At 39.6% G+C, this 22,633-nt stretch overlaps 1 protein-coding gene across 7 annotated transcripts in view; it reads right to left on the bottom strand.

Moving 5' to 3' along the window:
- NBEA (neurobeachin) overlaps positions 1-22,633 on the bottom strand; it is a 691,423-nt gene that overhangs the window by 7,485 nt on the left and 661,305 nt on the right. For 5 of the 7 annotated variants that reach the window (XM_047078787.1, XM_047078809.1, XM_047078796.1 and 2 more), the window contains 5 exons: positions 20,324-20,413; positions 17,479-17,671; positions 15,782-15,853; positions 13,449-13,604; positions 12,772-12,942 (listed from right to left, as the gene is read on the bottom strand). In XM_047078787.1, the coding sequence (XP_046934743.1) occupies positions 12,772-12,942; positions 13,449-13,604; positions 15,782-15,853; positions 17,479-17,671; positions 20,324-20,413 (682 nt within the window). The remainder of the gene's footprint in view (positions 1-12,771; positions 12,943-13,448; positions 13,605-15,781; positions 15,854-17,478; positions 17,672-20,323; positions 20,414-22,633) is intronic. The other 2 variants (XM_047078803.1, XM_047078833.1) reach the window with 1 other exon arrangement.

Genomic DNA, 22,633 nt, shown 5'->3' with positions numbered 1-22,633 from the left:
AGCTGTCTAATTTTGAAACCCATGCCTTTACCCATTTAAAAATTTTCCCTAAAATCTCCAACAAAACAGGTTGACACGCTTTGATTCTGAGGTGAGAGGTAAGTAGTAAAGAAAAAAAAAAGAGATGATCATCTTAAGTTTCCACTTGACTTAATAAAGTCAAACCTAGCTAAAAGTCCAACTGCATTACGTGCCATAAGCATTTTCACCACTAAGTGCTTTCACAAACGTTGAATGGATGACTTTTAAGTGAAAGGCATTCTCTAAGGAGACTAGGAGCTGGGAGTATAAAGAGGAGGCATAAGGCATACCCTGAAACTCTTGACAACTCATCAAACAACCCTGGCCTTTCCCAGGCTTTCCAGTGGAGGCACTCGACAATGCCAAGTGTGGGGAAGAACAGATTGTGTTCGCAGAGTACAAAAGGGATCAAAAGATCTCCTTAGGAAGAGAATATCAGACTATCTGGTGAGTAACCTGCACAAAGACTGTGTGAGAAGGGTCAGCAAAGTTGAGAGGGCATTATGCCCAACATTGTCGTATGGGGGCAAACCGATTGGAGAAGCCAGTTTGGGACAGAAATGAGGGGTCTCTACAGTCTTGGGTGCAGACATGTGAAGGAAAAGGAAACAACAGAAAGTCACAGAGGCACTGTGGAAGGTGAATGGGTAGGGCTCTGAGTGGTTCTGTTTGGTGGATGGGAAAAGAAAGCCAGTGCTGGTCGCCTTGGGCATATGTGAAGGCCTAAACGATTCACCGAAGTGAAATTCTGCTGAAGGCGGGGCGATCAGAAAGCAGGATGCGAAATAGTAACAATACAATTTGGACTTGAACCACTGAATCAGATTCAACAAATATTTAGCAATGCCTTGTAACACCCCAGTATTTCCATTTTTCATTAACATCACACTTATTAATGTGTTACATTGCCCATTTCTTTCTGTCTTAATTTTTAAACAGTTCTAGCTGACTCCTATTGTCTGACATTGGTTTAGCTGGCTGTGTTGTTTAGTTTATTCTACAGTATCATCTTAGCAAAGAGTTTATTATATTATTATTATTTTTTTATACTTTTTATGTATATTTCATCTTAAGCTATCAATATTATTGACCATTACTTTTTCTCCTTGAAAAGGCATGTTGGAACTCGGTCGTGTAACTGCAACTCTTCCAGAATTCTTGGTATTTCTCAAACTAGGGTCCCTGTACCCTGAGGTCTGTGGATATTTTCTTGGGAGTATAAAGTTCTATGAAAAATTTTAAATTTCAGGTTTATAATTTGATGATACACACACACACACGTTTATTTATTTAAAATTTATTTATTTATTCTGAGAGAGAGAGGGAGAGAGAGAATCCTGAGCAGGCTCTGCACTGTCAGTGTGGAGGCCAACACGAGGCTTGAACCCAGGGAATGTGAGATCATGACCTGAGCCAAAATCTAGAGTCAGATGCTTAACCGACTGAGTCACCCAGGCACACTGATACTCTAAAAATATTTTTTCATCAGTTATAAAGATGAGATCTCTTGTTTGCTGTCTAACATCTATGCTGTGGCAATTTAAAATTTACATATTTTTTTTTCAACGTTTATTTATTTTTGGGACAGAGGGAGACAGAGCATGAACGGGGGAGGGGCAGAGAGAGAGGGAGACACAGAATCAGAAACAGGCTCCAGGCTCTGAGCCATCAACCCAGAGCCTGACGCGGGGCTCGAACTCACGGACCGTGAGATCATGACCTGGCTGAAGTCGGACGCCTAACCGACTGTGCCACCCAGGCGCCCCTAAAATTTACATATGTTTTAAAACTTAAGATGAACTAATTGATTAAGTCAATGTTTCTCAGACTCGTTTGTGGGGTCCTAGAACACATTTCTCAAAGCCAGAGGTTATTTTCATTTCATTCTGTTTTTGTTTTTTGGTGTTAATAACAATTTTGTTCTCTTTAAAAGGGATCAGTGTAACAGTCAAGTTTGATAAACACTTCTGTAGATTAATTAATTTTTTTTCCCAGGGTCACAAATTCTTTTCAAGTTGGTAGCTCCCACAAAGTGTCCTGATTTTCCTTTGTTTTTAGAAATAAATAATTCAAAGAAATCAATTACATATAAATATTTATAGCACATGCATGAAATTAAAAGAATGAAATACATTCATTTGTAGTCACCTCCTAGCTTAAGAAATATAGAACATTACTAGTAAGTTTGGTCCTCTCTTTTAGACTGTTTATTTTAAAAGTTGTATCTTAAAAGTTCTGTTTATTTTTCTCTTCTGTTCATTCTGCCTCACCCGGTTATTGAGTTTGTGATTTTTAATTTAATTTTATTTTTTACTAAAACATTTTTTAAAACGTTTATTCACTTTTAAGAGGCAGAGAGAGACATAGCATGAGTGAGGGAGGGGCAGAGAGAGAGGGAGACACAGAATCTGAAGCAGGCTCCAGGCTCTGAGCACAGAGCCCGACGTGGGGCTCAAACCCAAAAACCGTGAGATCATGACCTAAGCTGAAGTCCGATGCTCAACCCACTGAGCCACCCAGGTGCCCCTGTGATCTTCTTTTAAATGGTGCTTGAGTTCCTTGCATACTGGCCTGTTTTTCTCTGTAAATCCTATTCTGGATGGCGTGCCCCCCGCCCCTTCCACCCAATTCTTGTCTCTTAGATAGCCACCCTGTGCTTTGGGGTTGACACTGCTCTGAGAGTTGTCTCCTGGGCTGCCATGCCTGGCCCTCATTGTGGAGGGGGCAGGATGGGGGAAGTGAATGTTCAAGGCCTGGGAATTGTGCCTGCCTCCTGAAAGCCCCTTGTTTGGCACTGATGTGGCCCGCGGCATTGAGCAGCCACACTGGTTGTCCAATTCTACGCCCCACTGCGGCCAGAGGGAAGGCAACAATAGGTCTGGGAAAATTCTGGGAGGAAAGAGCGTAACTAAGACACCTTACCCTGCAAGACACACAACGCTCTTCCCTCTGGTTTGCCAATACCTCCTCCTTCAGACCTACTCATCTTCTGTCTCTCCAGGAACTGCTCAGTTTCATGTGAGCTTTCTCCGATCCATCAGTTTCCATTTTGCTTTTGAGGCATCTCTTTGATGGAGTATGGGAGGAGGGGGATGGTAGCCCCAGAGAGCGTGTCGTCTTATTCTAAGTTTATGTACATTGCTATAACGTGTTTCAATATTGGCAAAGTGTCGATTTATATTTGCCAGCAGTCCCAAGATTTGTCTGAAACATATTTATAAAATTATGCTTCAAAGAGGCCCTGAGTTCCTTGGTAAAATGAGAAGTAACACTTTCTGTGTAATACCACCCTTAATTTTTCTTTTCTTTTTTAAGGTTTATTTATTTGGAGAGAGCGCACATGCATGTGTGCGAGTGGGGAGGAAGGGGCAGAGACAGGGAGAGAGAGAGAGTCCTAAGCAGACTCCACACTTAGTGTGGAGTCTGAAGTGGAGTTCGACCCCATGACCCTGGGATCAGGACCTGAGCTGAAATCAAGAACGAGAAGTTTGACCGACTGAGCCACCCAGGTGACCCTACCCTTAATTTTTCTAAGTGATTATTTTATCTTGTGAGAGACTGGTCAAGTGAAAAATCCTGAAATTATATGCTTAATAAAATTTACATAAAGTAAAGAATTTTCTAAACTTCTCCCTTATATGCTACAGAAAAAAGTAAAAAGCAATCTACTTCTCTTGCAGGGAATTGAAAAACATGTATAAAACTATTCTTTATGTATATAATATATTATCTATTAGGAAATAAGGTTTTCAAAAGTTTGCAACTGATTTAGAAAGTTAAAAAAATTTTTTTTTTCGTGAGAATCTCCCCAGATCATTTGAATAAAGTGTGGAACAGAACTATTAGGGGATATTGTTTAGGGCCTCTGAAAGCATTATTTCCCGATTTAAAACAGAGAAAAGTAAATAAAATATTATGCAGGGGGTTTTGAATTGAGAAACCTGCATCAGGGGGAAAAAAGCATATTTTCCTGCCAGGGACATTTCACTGCCAGGGACAGATGTCACACACCCCAACAATCATTCAAAATCTTGGGAATATTCTGTCACTGTCACATCACAATTGATGGATGTAGCTGGGGGTGAAAGGGCCTGTGCACAGGGAGGGGGAAGGCGCAGGTGAGCCCCCCCCATCCCAGGACCACAACACCATCGCCCTCATCCCCCAGCATTTCCTCAAACAGAAGAGCTCTTGTGTGACGGAACTGCCGTGGATCATAAAGAACAAACATGCCGACTTTGACATTGCTTATAGACAAGTATTTGGAAAGTCCAAATACAAAAAGCTTATTATAAACAGATTCCATCTCATTATTAAGCAAAAGCCATTTCAATATTTTCCAAAATGGATGATGAAAACAGTACAAAGTTATTAGATGCTGTTATTCACATGGAACTGACGAGGAGAACTTTTCCAGTGAGATGGTCTCTGCTTTTAGAGAAATGATCAAAGCAAAGATACTCATGGTTCTTATTATTTTAAGCCTTATTTGTGGGGCGACTAGTATGCAGGGAGAAGCTTTGGTCCTTCTGAATCAAGAGCTAAACAAAAACAGCAGAGTTTCTACAATCTATGATCCTCAGCACGGTTCTACTGGAGTCAGAAGGTGAACGTCTTGATGATGTATGACCTGATTTTATCTACAACCTTCGTTAGGTCATGGCAAAAGGTATTTTCGTTCATGTTTATGCCTACGTGAAATAGATGTGAAACCCCAGAAGAGGCATTTTAATCACTACCTGATTTCAAGGTTTATTCAAAAAAATTGTTAGGCAATTGTCAGGATTGCTCAGAAGAACTGTGCCCATGAAGAGTCCCTTATGGAGAGTGTGTCCTCGCAGCCCCTTGCAGAGGTCTGGCCCAAGTACCAAAAATGGCTGGGCCCACAGGGTGACCCACATAAAAAACATCACCTGGGTTGGAGAACATCCCACGATATGGTTTCATTTTATTACATATTCACTGAAAAATAGAAGATAGATATGCGCCTGTTTATTCATACATTCAAAGTTCTTCTTGTCCTGCAGAGATGACACAGACCACTTCTGAGCCCTGCTGTGGCAGGGCAAATCTCTTCCCTTTAAGTCCTGACCCTGTATCCAGGACAAGGCACATTAGTATCCTGCCATTACCTTCCCCAAATAGTCAACAGTATAATCCAAGGGAGTAGAGCTTTGCATAATGCCCAGAGACACCCCCACTGCCTCCTGGTGCAGATCTGAAGCTCTCTGACCAAGAGATCGTATTAGTTACTCTTGTGTGTGTGTGTGTGTGTGTGTGTGTGTGTGTGTGTGTGTATGTGTGTGTTTTAAATATATATTGCTTTTGACCCAAGCCAAAGAGCCTCACAGCCTCAATTCCAGGAAAGGAAAGGAAAGGAAAGGAAAGGAAAGGAAAGGAAAGGAGAGGAGAGGAGAGGAGAGGAGAGGAGAGGGGAGGGGAGGGGAGGCGAGGGGAGGGGAGGGGAGGGGAGGCGAGGCAAGGGGAGGGGAGGGGAGGCGAGGCAAGGCAAGGCAAGGCAAGGCAGACACCAAGTGGCAAGTCAGTCCCCTTCTTAGTCACAAACCCTACAAAGTGTCCCAATGGTAGGCTAAGGGGATAGGAGGCTGAGAAAAGGAAGTTACACTATGGACATCAGTTTTGAAAGTCCTAGGAGTTAGAGATTGTTCACATATAACTCTTGCCTCTAATACATTTAATAAGCCCTAGATAAGGTCCCTTGCTCTGAGAAGTGTGGCAAAGATACAGATGTTAAAAATCTCTGCACCGTTCTTTGTGCACGCTTTCGCCTGGTACAATACCACTGGTTAGTGGTGGTCATGGAGCTGGGCACCAGGGTAGCCATATTCAAAGAAGGCCGGATGCAAACAAAGAGAGGGATACGATTTGGCAGATGTTTAGTGACAGGTTGTGGCTGGCAGGAGGGTCAGTGTCCAGAGCTGAAGCTCACACAATGGGAGCCCAGGGAAGGGATGTGTGCACAGCTGGAGTCTCCTTTTCAATGGGCTTCTCGTTTCAGTCTGCATAATGCTTATATATGAGCTAAAAGACTTGTTTTTAAAAAGTGAAATTGAAAAGGCATACTAACGTCTTATGTATATTACTCAATGAATATTTGTAGATGGGATTTGAAAAGATGAGCAGTAAATTCTCTTCCAAAGTTTCCTATTGCTATGATTTTTAAAAATATCATATGTATGTATCGGCAAACTCTCTACAGAGCACCTCATGTGTGGTATAAACACTAAAACCACACAATTTGAAAGCAAATTGGATTTAGAGCTGAGGTCCCAGTGTATTTTAAGTGTCTGTTGAAGAGACAACAATGTTGACTTGCCCCTCTTGTGACTATCTTGTTGGAAGCTACGGCACGTAATGAGAAATGTCAAGTCCCAAGATCAATGAAATTTTGGGCTCCAGGGATTCAACAGGAATAGCATTGATCCTTTTAAAGAACACCAGTCAGAGATGGGTTGTAATATATTGCGAAGAGGGGCTCGGGAGGATAAGCGGCCAAGTCCAAGATACCTACCTGACAAAAAATTCAATCAGCTTTTAGCACAAATTGCCTGCTCTGCTCTCCTTTCTTTCATGCAGTAGGCTGCTTCCAATTAAAGTGCGCAAATTAATTTTTATCACTTCCAAATTAGTTTCAGAATTTGTGCAAAAGAGTGTTTCAGATGAAAGCATCTGTCCCTCACATCTCTGCAATTCGTTATCTAGTCAGGGACCTATTCAAATCTCCAAGAAAATTTTCTATGTTCAAAGTCACAAGTTTGCAAGAATAACACTAGATATTAGTATTATAAAATATATTAATAAAACAACCATAATTCAACTGTAACCTATGTTACACAGCATCTGCCTATTTCTTTTATGGTCTGAAACTCTTTGTAATAATCTGTGTACAAATTTTCATGGTCTTTGTGGAAAATTCATTAAAACTATGAAAATAATTAGGAAAAGACTATTTCTGAGACGTCTGAATTAGTCACGATAATATATTTGACACAATGAAACCATAAAACTCTTTCTGCACCTACCTAAGAAATCCACAAACATTAGAAATATTTTCTCTGGTAGCAACAGAGCCACCCATTAAAAAAGAATAAAGACAATGCGAAAGAGACATAAATATATTAGAGAGCCACCTGAATTAATCTTGAGAAAGTGAGTAAATGGATCCTATCATTTTATGTTGTGCTGAATATACATCTGATTCGGCCTCTGACATACAAAGCAATTCAATGTCCTTACCACGACCAATCCCGGGATTCTAACAGCTACTGGGATATTATGTTTCACACTAGGACTTCCCCCTTCAAGTCTAGGTTAATATATACAACCCTCAAAACCGAAGGGCATTGTGTCACACACTTTAATATGAATTTAGACATAACGAGCTTTTTCGTCTTGAGTAGCAATGCATTATAAGATAGAAAACACATACGGCCTGGTTCTCTGACCTGTGAATTGGTGGCTAGAATAGATTAAACTGGGACAGAAGCAAAAAATCCTTTCCTCTCGTGCTGTGAGTTTTCTGATGGCAAGGACTATGTTTATGTCAACACCCACGGCTGATCCCTGATGTGACCGTCAGTTCAGTGTGTGCAGAGGCTGCCTTTACAAACAGTGGCTGGACCAATATATGTGGTCTCTCTAGTCATGCATATATGTGCTGCTAAGTTGGCTGTTTCAACAGATTAGGCAAAGTCATAAATCGGTCAAGTCAATCAAGTACAAAATATGACCAATTATTAATCTTTTTTACTATTACAATTATTCATAGGGTAAGAAGCTGATACTAGTTTTTACATAATTATCAATTTGTCCCCCAGGTGGAAGACTAAACGTTTCATAGTACAAGACCAAACATTATTATCTGATGGCAATTTATGATCCGTGTAATAAATACTCCATGTGTTTAGTACGTTCAAGCAGAAAAAGGAGTTTGGAGATTAGTACAATATAGGTTTTTGTAAACCACAGGTCAGAGACTTTGACTACCCGGCATTCTCAGCTACTAAGGCAGGACTAGCACCCAGGAGGCACTCAATACATGCTTGTTGCTTGACTAACACTTCAGGTGATCATGCTGTTTATTCTAGAAGAGCAATTTTTCACCTTATATTAAGGATGGTGGATGAAATAAAGCCTTATGATATATGTCCATATTAAATGTCCAAGCAAGTTTTGACAGAGTGGGTTTTAGGAAGTGGTTTATGTTCATAATGATGACAACAGTTTTGATCAAAAATAAATTCTTATAAATGGAGGCAATAATAAATAATATGCTTTGATAATATTCTTAATTCCTTAAGGATAATCTTGTCTTTATTGAAAGCTTAAATAAAATGCTGCATCTTAACAAATACAATGTTCAGAGTTTTGTTCTTAAGGATTAATATAAATATTTTCATTAGGGAGCTCCCATTGTAAGGAACTTTAAACAGTCCAAATATTACTATATTTAATTTTTCTTGATAACTGATGGACCAAAGCTACAGCAATTGTTAATTATCTTTTGGCTTAAAAGATCATTAGATGGCACAAAAACAGACACACAGACCAATGGAATAGAATAGAAACCCCAGAACTAGACCCACAAACGTATGGCCAACTCATCTTTGACAAAGCAGGAAAGAACATCCAATGGAAAAAAGACAGCCTCTTTAACAAATGGTGCTGGGAGAACTGGACAGCAACATGCAGAAGGTTGAAACTAGACCACTTTCTCACACCATTTACAAAAATAAACTCAAAATGGATAAAGGACCTAAATGTGAGACAGGAAACCATCAAAACCTTAGAGGAGAAAGCAGGAAAAGACCTCTCTGACCTCAGCCGTAGCAATCTCTTACTCGACACATCCCCAAACGCAAGGGAATTAAAAGCAAAAGTGAATTACTGGGACCTTATGAAGATAAAAAGCTTCTGCACAGCAAAGGAAACAACCAACAAAACTAAAAGGCAACCAACGGAATGGGAAAAGATATTTGCAAATGACATATCGGACAAAGGGCTAGTATCCAAAATCTATAAAGAGCTCACCAAACTCCACACCCGAAAAACAAATAACCCAGTGAAGAAATGGGCAGAAAACATGAATAGACACTTCTCTAAAGAAGACATCCGGATGGCCAACAGGCACATGAAAAGATGTTCAGCATCGCTCCTTATCAGGGAAATACAAATCAAAACCACACTCAGGTATCACCTCACGCCAGTCAGAGTGGCCAAAATGAACAAATCAGGAGACTATAGATGCTGGAGAGGATGTGGAGAAACGGGAACCCTCTTGCACTGTTGGTGGGAATGCAAATTGGTGCAGCCGCTCTGGAAAGCAGTGTGGAGGTTCCTCAGAAAATTAAAAATAGACCTACCCTATGACCCAGCAATAGCACTGCTAGGAATTTACCCAAGGGATACAGGAGTACTGATGCATAGGGGCACTTGTACCCCAATATTCATAGCAGCACTCTCAACAATAGCCAAATTATGGAAAGAGCCTAAATGTCCATCAACTGATGAATGGATAAAGAAATTGTGGTTTATATACACAATGGAATACTACGTGGCAATGAGAAAAAATGAAATATGGCCTTTTGTAGCAACGTGGATGGAACTGGAGAGTGTGATGCTAAGTGAAATAAGCCATACAGAGAAAGACAGATACCATATGGTTTCACTCTTATGTGGAGCCTGAGAAACTTAACAGGAACCCATGGGGGAGGGGAAGGAAAAAAAAAAAAAAAAAAAGGACGTTAGAGTGGGAGAGAGCCAAAGCATAAGAGACTGTTAAAAACTGAGAACAAACTGAGGGTTGATGGGGGGTGGGAGGGAGGGGAAAGTGTGTGATGGGTATTGAGGAGGGCACCTTTTGGGATGAGCACTGGGTGTTGTATGGAAACCAATTTGTCAATAAATTTCATATATATCAAAAAAAAAATAAAGAATTGTTTTTCTCATTCAAAAAAAAAGATCATTAGAAAATAATATAAAGTAAAGTAGCTAACACAGATAATTACTATAATTTAACATTAAAACTCTTTACCTCATAGCAGTACAATATACAAAATATCTTATCTTGGCTACCAGCTGGGAGCTTTTAAGAAATAAATCCTCTTTTTGGAAATATCATTTTCATCATTTCTGAGCTTCATTTTGAAGATTTATTGAAAGAAATTTAAAACACTACTCTGGGGGCACCTGGGTGGCCCATCTGGTTAAGCATCTGACTCTTGACTTCAGCTCAGGTCACGATCTCGCAGTTCGTGGATGGAGTCCCGTATCAGTCTCTGCACCGACAGCACGGAGCGTGCTTAGGATTCTTTCTCTATTTCCCTCCTCTCTCTCTGCTTCTACCCCACTTGCGCGTGCCTGAGCTCTCTCTCAAAGTAAACTTAAAATAAAAAGCACTATTTCGTTTCTTAAAAATATTTTTTTAATTTAAAAACTTACAATTTTTATCAATACAGATGGAAGATACTACATGGGCCTGCTACTTAATTCAACTTTTCTAATGGATGCTACACTACTATGAAAATAAAGGAGATGTGTAAATATGAAAAAATGAATTCAGATAGAATACATGTGATAACGTACAATGCTTGAGAATAAGAAAGCCACCAATGGTAGATCAAATGTCTTATACGCACATACACACACATGCACATACACTAGAATTCTGCTAAAAATGCAGTTTCTGTTTTTTTAAGGGATATTATAGAAAAGAATAAATAAGGAGGTTAATTTTTTAGTATTTGGAGTATATTTGTTATAATGTAGACATGGTAGCTAATTATTTGAGCTGGTTGGAAAGCAAGCAACGCTGAATGTTTTTTCCCTCAAACCAGCATCACATCTTAGTTCACAACTTAAAGCAGAGGCTGATACGTAAGACGCACACACTCTCTCTTATCTATGCTAAGAAACATGATTCCATGGTACCCTTGAGTTTCTTCATCTACTGTTCTTCAGCTCCAGCTGTGGGCAGCACGAATAAAACCCCATGTAACATTTGGTCCTCTAGTTCATCTCCCACTATCTTCATTCATATGTATATATTTCTATATATTTCTCTATTTTCTTCTCTACTATGATAGGGCCTTGGCTCCTAGCAATGAAAAGCCATTTCCTATTTTTGCAATATTCCTGTCAAAATGTGTAAGAGTCGGGGGTGGGTGGGACTGGCAAGGTGGACAGATTATACAACTGGGCTTTCATCCTCAGCTAGGCTCTAGCCACGTGGCTGGAACAGAGCATCTCGTGTACTTCTCATCTGCTCTTACAATATTTTAGTGGCAGGTACACAGCATCCCCGGAAAATTCTTATCTCTGTCTTGTTGTACATATGACCCAAACTCATGTTTCAGTTGGTTTCGGAGTATTCTTTAAGCTGTGACCAATGTATGAAGTACAATTAGAATCGCCCTGGTTTAAGCACCAGACATCATCAACGCTTTCCAGAAACCATTCTCTATTTTATAGGAAATATTTGCATTGAAACTATTGAAACCTTGGTAATTAAAAACAGTGACTATTTCTAGGCAATCTCTTATCTAGTTCTCCATTTAGGCAGATGTGGGTGGCATCTAAGTCATCAGCAGGACGAGGTGGGCCCAGCGTCCTCCTAAGCCGCCATCTTCCTTCAATATCTAGTTCTCCATTTAACAATACTTATTGAAAAAACCATTATGTGTGTCACTTTGCCAGGAACCAGAGACTGAGAATGGAAAGAGAGAGACTCATAGTCCATTTCAGTGTTTCCTCAGAACAGCAGTTCCAAAGAATAATAACTATTCTGCCAGGAGCAGAGTGGGTTAAACAAATTTCGACAGATTTATTTGTGTAAGACTTTCAGAACTTACCTAGAGAATAAGAGTATATGCAGAGTTTTCTAAAATTATTTTACTCTGGAGTCCGCCCCCATTCTTTTCCTATGGGATATTTTAGGGAGCGCTGGTGAATAAAGAATAGTCAGGAACCATCACAAAGAAATTGTCTCCTTCAGTTTTTGCCTTCCCAATGCCTAATCTGAAGGGAGTACTCAATCATCGTTAAATGAATAAACAGATATTTACTCAACTGTGTGGTAGAAAGTAAGAAGTGTCCTCACTGAGGCACTCTGAGGAAATTCAGAGAAGGGAGAGAGTATATTCAGTTGAGAGCAGTTATAAGAAGTTTAATGGACCAGGTGACACTGAAAGAGATTTCTGAAGGATAAAGACATTGGGAGATTGGGGATGGGCTGCCAAAGAGAGGGTCAATGTGAGGGGACCTGGGACTTTTCCCAGGTTGAAGGTTACAGTGGTTGCCCTTGTTTGTACTTTGAACATAGTGACATTCTAACAAACATTTTTGCTACGTAAAGCTCTCCTTTTTTTTTTTATTTTTTATTTTTTTTATTTAAAAAAAACTTTTTTTTCAACGTTTATTTATTTGTGGGACAGAGAGAGACAGAGCATGAACGGGGGAGGGGCAGAGAGAGAGGGAGACACAGAATCGGAAACAGGCTCCAGGCTCTGAGCCATCAGCCCAGAGCCCGACGCGGGGCTCGAACTCCCGGACCGCGAGATCGTGAACTGGCTGAAGTCGGACGCTCAACCGACTGCGCCACCCAGGCGCCCCTAAAGCTCTCCTTTTTTAAAAGTCTCACAACCCCAGGAAAAGCTGTTAGAAAAATAAAAAAGGCAAAGTATGTTTAAATAAATGTATTGTCTGAGGGGACGCTTCTAGACAAATACTCACTGCTGTTCGGGTTGTCCCCTATGATATGGTGTCGCCCACTCCAGTACCAGAGAAGTAGGGTAGCATCTCGAGACCCAGAAACAATGTAGCAGTCCCCGCCTATGTATGACTCCGACCTGGCCAAGCACGTGACCACGTCCCAGTGGCCAAACACAATCTGAGTTAATTTCCCTGAAACACAGAAAGGGTGGGTTTAATTCATTTGCTATTTTCCTTTAAATGGTAATAAGCTTAACTTTATTTTACTAGATTTGTGAAAAGGAATCTGTAAACGTGAACATTTATAAGCTAATTCAAATTTAGCTACAGATGTTTTCTTGAATTTCTTCTGAAAAACAATACAAGAATGTTACTTGGGATTTTTAAGGAAATGACTTCTAAAACAACACAACTGTGATTTTTAGTCCCCAGGGTTTGGGTCAGACTAAGGGGAGGGAGGTTTAAGGTCTTTTACTGGATTTGATTTGGGAAAGGGACAATAGTCCTATTTGTCCTATGAAATCAGGACTCACGCTGAGGTTTGGAATGGATGGCATTATAACTAGTTACTTATAATGTGAACATTTAATTTGGATCTTGGCACTCAAGATGAAAATGCCTACATTATTAAGTATGATTTTATTTTACAGAACAATAGGCATTTGGAAGGGAATAAGGTATTCTATAGTTAAGCTTACCTGTTTCTGTAGAGTAAACTCTGAAGCTCTTATCCCAGAATCCACAGATAAGAATATAGCGATTATCTGCTGTGACCACAAAACAATGTGCATTGATTTGTATACTCTGGTCAACAAGGTCTGTGATCTGCCGTTTGTTCACACCAGAGTTATTGGCTAAACATAAATGGAAAAGAGAATTTAAAGAAGGACTCCACAAGACTTTCATCAAACACTTACAGGAGGAATATTTTTATGCTTCACTTATCTAGAAATGGATTTTTGAGGCTATAAGATTATTAAGATTTTTAACATTTCCCCATGAGGAACATAAGCTTTTTTTTTTTTTTTTTTTTTTTTTTTTAGCAGCAGTGGCTATTTATGAACCATATTACATATTTAAAAGTTGTCAGAAATTTAAGTTCTTTCTCCACCAATAAATAACAACAATATGAAGAATTCAGATAATGAATTTAAAATAAAGTAAAAAATATTTGAAAGCATTTAATTGTATCCATGTTCACTATGCACAAGTTCATTAGTGTCTAACAAGTTCCACAATAAAGGAGGAATGAACATTATGTGAAGTATGGTATGTAAGGAAAAAAAAAGTCTTAATATTTGCCCCAATCTGTCATTTTCTGATGGCATTTACAACTCATGTGGAAAAAGAAAAGGGGGAAGGGTTTGAGCATGGGATGTTGTTATGTGGGCAGCCCCACAGGGAGCTTTAGGTCAGCAGCCTTAAAGACCTGGATTGTCAACAAACAGAAGGCCTTTCCAGAATGGGCTGGCAGGGGAGGAGAGGAATAAAAAACATGGGAGAAGGATTGGGGAGGAAAGAGACAGGCAGAGAATCAGGGGATAGCGCTGGGACTGAATCTGAATAAAGTCAGGAACTCGGAGACACCGTCTGATTTCCCCAGTGCCTGTCTGCATGCCAGCCTGTCCCGTGCTCTGCTCTGTCCTTTCAGGCGAAATCCCTGGGCTGAATTCTTAAACAGAAGATGCAGACGTAGGAGATCACCCGCATTCTCTAACGCCAATTAGACTGAAGTGCCACTCTTTGTGGATTCCCTCTAACGGTACAATAATAACGACTAGGGAGGTAAGCCCCCCAAAATGGAACAACAACAACAAAAAGGTAGGAAAGGAAAAGAAAATCAAAGGTTCTGAGTCACTTGAAAACTGCATAATTGGTCTTGATTAATTAGAATAGAGTTGCTAATTTTTCCATGATTACCTTCTAGCTGTATGTGACATTGTTGAAGTCTCTCGGACAAAGAATAGTTGGACTAGACTCTAAAAATATTCCTAGTCCTAAACCTTATAATTTCCCATAGACATGTAAATGCTATTTTGTGTAGGGGTATAAGTAACTAACTGAACTGGCCACCTTTTAATTTATTTCTGGGTTCAGAGATGAAGGGTGAATTAATCTAAGAAAAGAATACCAAAACCTGTATATGGATTTATAATATTTCATACCATTTTCAACTTTTTTCTAATTTAGTTCTCTATATGATCCCATGAGAAAGGCAGAACAAACATCATGATCAGCCATCTTGCAGATAGGAAACTGAGGCCTAGAAAAATTAAGGGGCTTGCTCAGGATCCCATGTTAATAAATATGTATGTGATTTTAAAATATTTCCATTATCTGTTGCAAAGAGTTACAGCTCATAGTTTGCAATTCACATGAAATATTTAATTTAAAAAAGTTGGCCCTGTTGAATGGAGATTTTTAGAAAAGATGTCCTTCATATTAGTTTCCTTCGATAATTTTTTTATTTTTAAAATTTTTTAAATGTTTTATTTATTCTTGAGAGAGAGAGAGAGACAGAGCATGAGTGAGGGGCATGGCGAGAGAGGGACACAGAATCCAAGGCAGACTCCAGACTCTGAGCTGTCAGCACAGAGCCTGACGCGGGGCTCGAACTCACAAACCGTGAGATCATGACCTGAGCCAAAGTCGCACGCTTAACCGACTGAGCCACCCAGGTGCCCTGCCGCTTTAATAATTTTTTTTGAGGCCTTACCTATTTCAAATAATATAAAGTTGTCAAAGAATAGTTTAGGCAGAAAGAAAGGACAGTTCGGAATGATTTGCCTTGTTTAGAACCAACTTAAAACAACCTCCTAAAATATCAAGAAAATGCCACAAATAATTGTCGTAAATACCAAAAAGTTGTTAGATGGCATATGATTTACACAGCCCCTTGATGGTAATTTCATGTTATTTGCACATTAATTTTATGGCAGAAAAATTGCCATTCGACTGTCTTTTGTAGTAAGTGCACAGGAATCTGTGCACAGCTAGCATTCATGAAAATGTATTTTTGTGGTTAGCGTACCGATTAAGGGGTCCATTTCAATAGGAAGATGATGTGCTTGGTCCAAGGAGTATCCTGGAGCTCCTCTGAGGCCTAAAGTTTAAACAGAAGGAGAAAACTACCATAAAATTCTTGGAAAGGGGGAATTTCCTAAGATGCAGTGTTTCATGATGATTGTGGAAAAGTATGGTTTAGAAGTTATTTGGCAAATTGTTGTAAGAATGACTGTCATACTACACATCTTTGTAGATACTCTCAAAAGAAATCATCACAACAGGAACTCCTGGTTTCCACGGAGATGTGGAAAGCTGAAAAGAGTCTTGTTCTCATTCTAACAACATGAAAAAACAGCACAAAATAGAAGATCATAACATTTCTTGAACCCGTCAGAGAGCTAAGATTTCCGGGCAACCAAGGAGCCTGAAATCTAAGAAAGGCTGTGCCTGCACGTAGTGGTGGGTGTGAGCATGGCCGGGCTCACCTAGGCCAGGGCAGAGGGGGAGATGGGGCTCCCAGCTTCACTCAATATATGACAAGTCAGTTGAAGGTAAGTAGAAATGACACACACCTAAGACCTTAAGCTCAGGAAAAGCTACTTTTAGAGGATTAATATTTAGGGCTTGATTGAGTTCATTAGTCATAATTTTTTACATGTGATTATATAACATATATAATACTTTTGAACAATGCTAGCGAAAAAATGAATCCTTTGTAGTTTTTTTCTCAGTGCAAAACATTTCGAAAGGCTAAGACTACCGTGGATAATAGTTATATTTTTTTTCTTAAGATGTTTGTTGCATATTTCTGATCAAATGGAAGTAGTTATACTTCATGTTGAGAGTATCAGCAATAAATATAAAATAAGTGCATTTAGAACCTCTTAGAAGATTAAGTTATGATATAAATGATACCATTTTTCAGAGGAATACAGAAGTCAGTAGAAGAGGAAATGTCAGGTTAATTCACCATGGACTCATCCATTTAGCCCTGGAGATAGGCTTCCAGGGAGACCTTAAGGGGTGAATTTGGCCAAATAAATCATTTGGTCACATCCATTTCTGTCCTGGTTAGGTAAGTATTAATACATCTAATTGTGACACCAGAATTATATCACTTCAAGATGTACTAGCCGGAACTTTCAGGAATGCGCTTAAAGAAACCATGCGGGAAATCACTGAACAATTTAGATGTTGTCTTTTCTCAAAGACTCTCAGTTCCACCCAAGGAGGAAAGTGGGGTCTGTCTTGTTCACTGCTGTTCTCCCAGTGCTCGTGACTATGTGACACACAGTGGCCAAATATTTGCTAAATAAATTAGGTGGAAGAAAAAGATTTCGAAACCAGCATCTAGGAAATCCAGATTCAAACTCACTTTCATTTAATATGGGATAAAAGTGTTTTTGTTTGTTTGTTTGTTTGCAGGGCTGAGGTACAGGAGGGTGGGAGGACCTGAATTATTTGTAGAACGGCTTTAATTCATCAAATATTTATTGACTACTTAACCAGTAGCCAAGCATTCTGTGAGGCGAGGCCCTAACATATAGCAGTAGTGAGTAAGACACACGAGACTCACTTCGTCAGGTTTGGCAATTATTTGCTCTACTGCTTTTTGTAGACGATCTGGCATATTAGGTAGCCCTCAGCACGCTTACCTTACCTTAACTTAACTGCAGCTCGTAAGACACCTTCCGTAAGTCACCTGCTTAGATGCCTGCTTACCTACTGTGTTATGCCATCGATTCACTGCAAACAGTCGGCTGCAGGTCACGGTCACCACCGCAGGGATGGTCAGGTGGGGCAAGGTGTTGGCTGCCACGTGGGTCACCGGAGAATTGGACGGGAACTTCAGCACCATGATCACATCCTGTTGCATCTGATCTTTAAACATGAGTGGACTCTGTGGAAGGAAACACTGTTGAATAGAAAGGGAAGAGGGCAGAAGGAGACAAAAGGGATGACATGGTTAGTGAGAGCTCTGGGGAGATGGAGGTAAGCACAGACAAGGCCAGCACGAGCAGGGAGCAAAGCAAGGCGAACTTGCATCCTCTGGGGACGGCGCAGGGAGAAGGGCAAGGACTCGGTGTGGTCGCTGGCAGGGGACATCGAAGCATTAACGGCCAGTCTCAATTTAAGTATCGCCCGACCGCGGTGTGAGAAGTTCGCTTACAGATCTGTCGTGTGATGTAGAATAAATTGGTCGGCGTCGCGAAAACATCAGTTTGGTGGAAAAATTGGTTACTGACAACGTCTCCATGAACGATAAGGTGAACTGGTCGGTACTTGCATTTTTTACCTGGTTGATCTGGGCTCCTGGCTCCAACCTAAATCATTAAAAGCGAAGAGCCTTCCCTGTCAGAGGTCTGTACACATCTCTGCTGGGGCAGTACTGACTGGGTACAGTCAACACCCCCTTTCCCCTTCTAGACTGGGTGCTTCCTTGAGGGCTGCCCCCTTTCTTCTCTTAATCTGCGTTTTCAAACTCTAGCATGTGACTTGATAGAAAGTAGACGTTATAACGTCCTACTGTTTCAGCACTATAAAACACTGCAACACATTACTGCATCAAAAACACAAAATAGGGATGCTGGAAATAACCACGATTTAGCTTTCATAAATGTTTTGTAATTGTTTTCTACACATATGAATCGTCTGCTCCACGAACTTGCGAGGCCTACATTTCCTTTATGAACAGTTCCATGCCAATTTAGTCTTTAACAATGTTCCCCAGGAAAGCAATGAATCCTGACTGGGCATTTCTCCAGGATAAGTATTTTTATTATTATTATTAAACAGAGACAACTAACACGGGAATAAAACTCTCCTGCCAAAGCATTTCATACAATAAAGTGTTAGAGATATTCTCTTGGACAGTTTATTAAAAATGCTTCGTTTCAAGGCTTGAGGCTCCAAGGCCACATCCCCACGTCTACACTGGGACTGCATGTTTGTATGGAACAGCGTGCTTGGTGACAACCTTTCTGCTTTCTCACACACACAAGGACCAATTTCAATCCGAAGAGTTCATTAGTGACTACTCAAGGGTGCTGAAACTGAGCCATTGGAGAGAGAAAAAACATGGTTTCACACAAACACATTTATTTACGTGTTTCACTAGGAGTTTGACTATCGATTCCTTGAAGGTCTAGAATATGCGGTCACCTCTGTATTGCTAATGCTTAGCGTCATGCCTGACACACAGAAGGAACTCAATACAAATGTGTTAAGTAACTGATAAAATAAATTAAAGGTCTGAACAGCTTATAAATTTGTTTGCACATATTTATGAACCATATTTCAGAGCTCTTTACCCCAAAATTAGGATACTTGCTGCCTTGATAATTACCTAGAGAAAGAGATGAACTTTAATTCATTCTGCAAACACCTTTTTTTCCTTCAAGCATTTTTCACTTCAGTTTAAAAAATAATAGTAAAAAGCCACAGTTTAAAAAATAAGTTCCTTCTAAAGAAGTTTCTCAGGGGGCACCTGGGTGGCTCAGTTGTTTAAGTGTTCAACTTCAGCTCTGGTCATGATCTTGTGGTTTGTGAGTTTGAGACCTGCATTGGGCTCTGTGCTCACAGCTAAGAGCCTGGAGCCTGCTTTGGATTCTGTGTCTCCCTCTCTCCCTGTCCCTCCCCTTCTTGCACTTTGTCTCTCTGTCTCTCTCAAAAATAAAAAATAAACATCAAAAAAATTAAAAAAAGAAGTTTCTCAGAAAAAAAAATTACCATTTTCAAACTAAAGAGGGAAATGTAATACACTTTGCTAGTAAACTGAAAAAGGGCTGTCTTGTTATGAAAAGGGAGCCTTGAAAATTCAGATTAGAATGAAAAGAATGTTACCTTTTCCCTTGTAAAACTGGAATAAAAGTTTTAGTATGAGTAGCTAATGACGATGATGACACCAGCTAACATTTACTGAGAATGTATTGTACTCCAGGTGCTGGTCTAAGTGCTTTCCAGTGTGAAGTCATGACATTCTGAGGGCAAATGGTATTTTTACTTTCACGTAACGGATGCTGAAACATCAACAGGGAGGTTGAATACCTTGCCCAAGTCATTCCCCAGCCAGAGGCAGTACCGGCGTTTGACCCAAGTGGCTCTGGAGCCCTTGTTCTTAACTCCACTGTCTCTCTGCAGTGACTACAAATTACCTTTATGTGTCTTTCCTTTTCTTAAAACGAACTACCTCCCCCCTACTCCACCTTGTCCCAAAAGATTAAATTGGGCAATATCATATTGTGTTTATATTACATTTTCATCCTACTTTGTAAATCAAATCTAATTTTGGTGCCTGTATGCGTATGAATGAGTTTATGCAGAGGCACATAGAGTCAGAGAAGAGGGCTGTTTTTGTGAATCCCAAATTAGGCTAGCATTGCAGAACTTAAAGGTAAGAATTGCACTCCCTTCTGTTTCTCCATAGGGCATCAGCACATACTGAAGCCTGCAGAGTTGACCAATATTTTGAGAAGCCTTTAAAAATGCTGCTAAAATCACTGTTTTATTTGACCTGTACCCAGGTACAAAGAAAGCGGAAAACTTTCAGCAAGCTGCTACGTCTTACCAGGTGCATGGCTGAGCTCCGAGGTGGATGTGGCTCAATAAGCAACTGAGATGGCGTCTGTCCAAAGTTCTGTATCTGTGCCTCCATGGCCTGCAGGGGAAGGAGAGTGACTGTCACAATCAATATGCATCAACCAGAGAGGTCAACACACTCTCTGACAATGCAAGTGTATCCCAAGTCAGCCATGAAAGAAGTCCAGAAAATTCACCAGGCGCTCTTCTCTCGGGGTGCAGAATCATCCAAGTGTTAGTATTTTGTAGACAAGCTTTGCTTCTCCTTCCAAACATGCTTCCGTTAACCAAGTCACTATTCTTATTTAGAAGCTGGGGTTAAATGTGGAAATGTTAAACCTGTGAGTGCATGCATGCAGCGAAGACCAAAGAACACTTTTAACACTGAATACAGCATGTATACCTTAATAAAGTCCTTGGTAAGAAGGAACGTATGGGGATCTCTAATGAAATAAACTTCTGGAATCTTGGGAAAAAAGAATGATACATAAAGTCCACCAATGATACAAAATAAAATTCAGAAAATCATATTTTCCAGTCAATACAGAGGGCAATCACTATGACTTCTGTATGGACAAATTTTCACTGCGAAAAATATATCTTGGCATGCTATGCTATTTTAAGATGAATGCTGAAATATTATGTAGTGTCTTATAAGGTATGGATATATTTCTGTCAAAAATTTTTTGAAATTTTGGAGATAACTAACCCAAAGAGGAAATAATTCTTTGGGCATCTTGATCTACACAATATTTTATTAAAGCCTATGCAGATAGAAATATTAATGAGATTTTATGGCTTCCAATGAATAAAAATAATTTTGGATCTCAAACTGTGTGGACTGTATAACATGCCTTTTTTCTTTTTGGTGTGTATTTCAAAGACATAATCTTATAGAACATTTATGTGTTTCTTCTATATATAAATTCCACTGGCAAAAAAATTCAATATACTAAGCTAGACTAACAGAAATATTTTTCCAAAATACTGTTAGCATGTAATTTAAGTCAACAAGGAGAAGCACAATATTTACAATGATCATTACTCTGTTACCATGCTAATTTTTCCCCTAAAATTGTGTGCAATTTGGTTGCACATAAAAGTGAAATACGAAACTCATTGCTGAGTGCTTAGGAGTGCAGGTAAGGTTGTAGATAGCTCTCGACACAGCACTGCCACTAATCGCATCACTATCTACAAATCTCATTTATAAAGTACTTAAATTTAACAATCTGTCTGCCTAGACTGCATTTCAAGAAAATGTTTATCAATAAAAATGTGAATTTTCAAATTTATTAGTAATATTAAACATGAATGCATCATTATCTGCCATATTTTAGCAATTGCATAAACGGGGCTTTGGTTCTTTTATTTGCAGAGGCAATAGGATGAATTATTAAATCTCTTTAAGTGCTGTCCAATTTTAATGTATCCATTTGTTTGCATGGTGTCCACTCATACACAAAGTGTGACTATTTAAGTAAATCGCACTCACAAAGATACCATCACACTTTGTCTCCCCAGTGCAAGATTTATGATTATAAAAGAGGGAAGAGACCATTTCTGGCTAGGTTCACATCATGAACAATAAACTCTTGAGAATTACTTGAAAGAAAAAAAAAAGCAGTAATTTTGTTGTTAAAGCTGCCCTGGTTAGAAAATTTCCAATACCCTAGCTTTATGTATCAAGAACAGCCAAAGTTGCTCTAACAATAGATAACCATGGCTTGTGTTTTTACTCCTCCAGAAAGAGGACTGGGGTGGGGGTGGGGAGACAGGGATAAAATTAAACACAGTTTAGTCTCTTGGTCAGTGCCTATACTTAGTACATAGCCTTTAAATAGTCGCGGAAGGACTAAATCCACAAACATGCTTTGCTTGACTTTAATTTTGTTTCTGAAAGGGAAGTATTAAACAATAATAGAAAATCTTGTGAAACTCACTTAATTTCCAGAAATCTGTACAGTTCTCTTCAGGGGGCCCGCCTCTGATCCTTTTTGGACTCAGTCAGAGTACATACACATATGTATTCTAAATGACTCTCAAATGGCATCAGGGTACATATTAGGCTGTGATCAACCTAATATTGTGATCTCACCCTCTCATTAAGACAGTCTATTTCCTAAATTTAACATTTATTTTATTAAAAAAATTTTGTTTAATGTTTATTTTATTTTTGAGAGCGAGAGAGACAGAGCACGAGCAGGGGAGGGGCAGAGAGAAAGGGTGACACAGAATCTGAAACAGGCTCCAGGCTCTGAGCGGTCAGCACACCCTGACATGGGACTTGAACTCACGA

The sequence above is a fragment of the Lynx rufus genome, unplaced genomic scaffold (genome assembly GCF_022079265.1).
Source record: "Lynx rufus isolate CCGP_SWC_20201006 ecotype Redwood Valley unplaced genomic scaffold, mLynRuf1.p SCAF_1, whole genome shotgun sequence".
Classification (NCBI taxonomy): Eukaryota; Metazoa; Chordata; class Mammalia; order Carnivora; family Felidae; genus Lynx; species Lynx rufus.
This window is presented reverse-complemented; position numbering and strand designations above follow the sequence as displayed.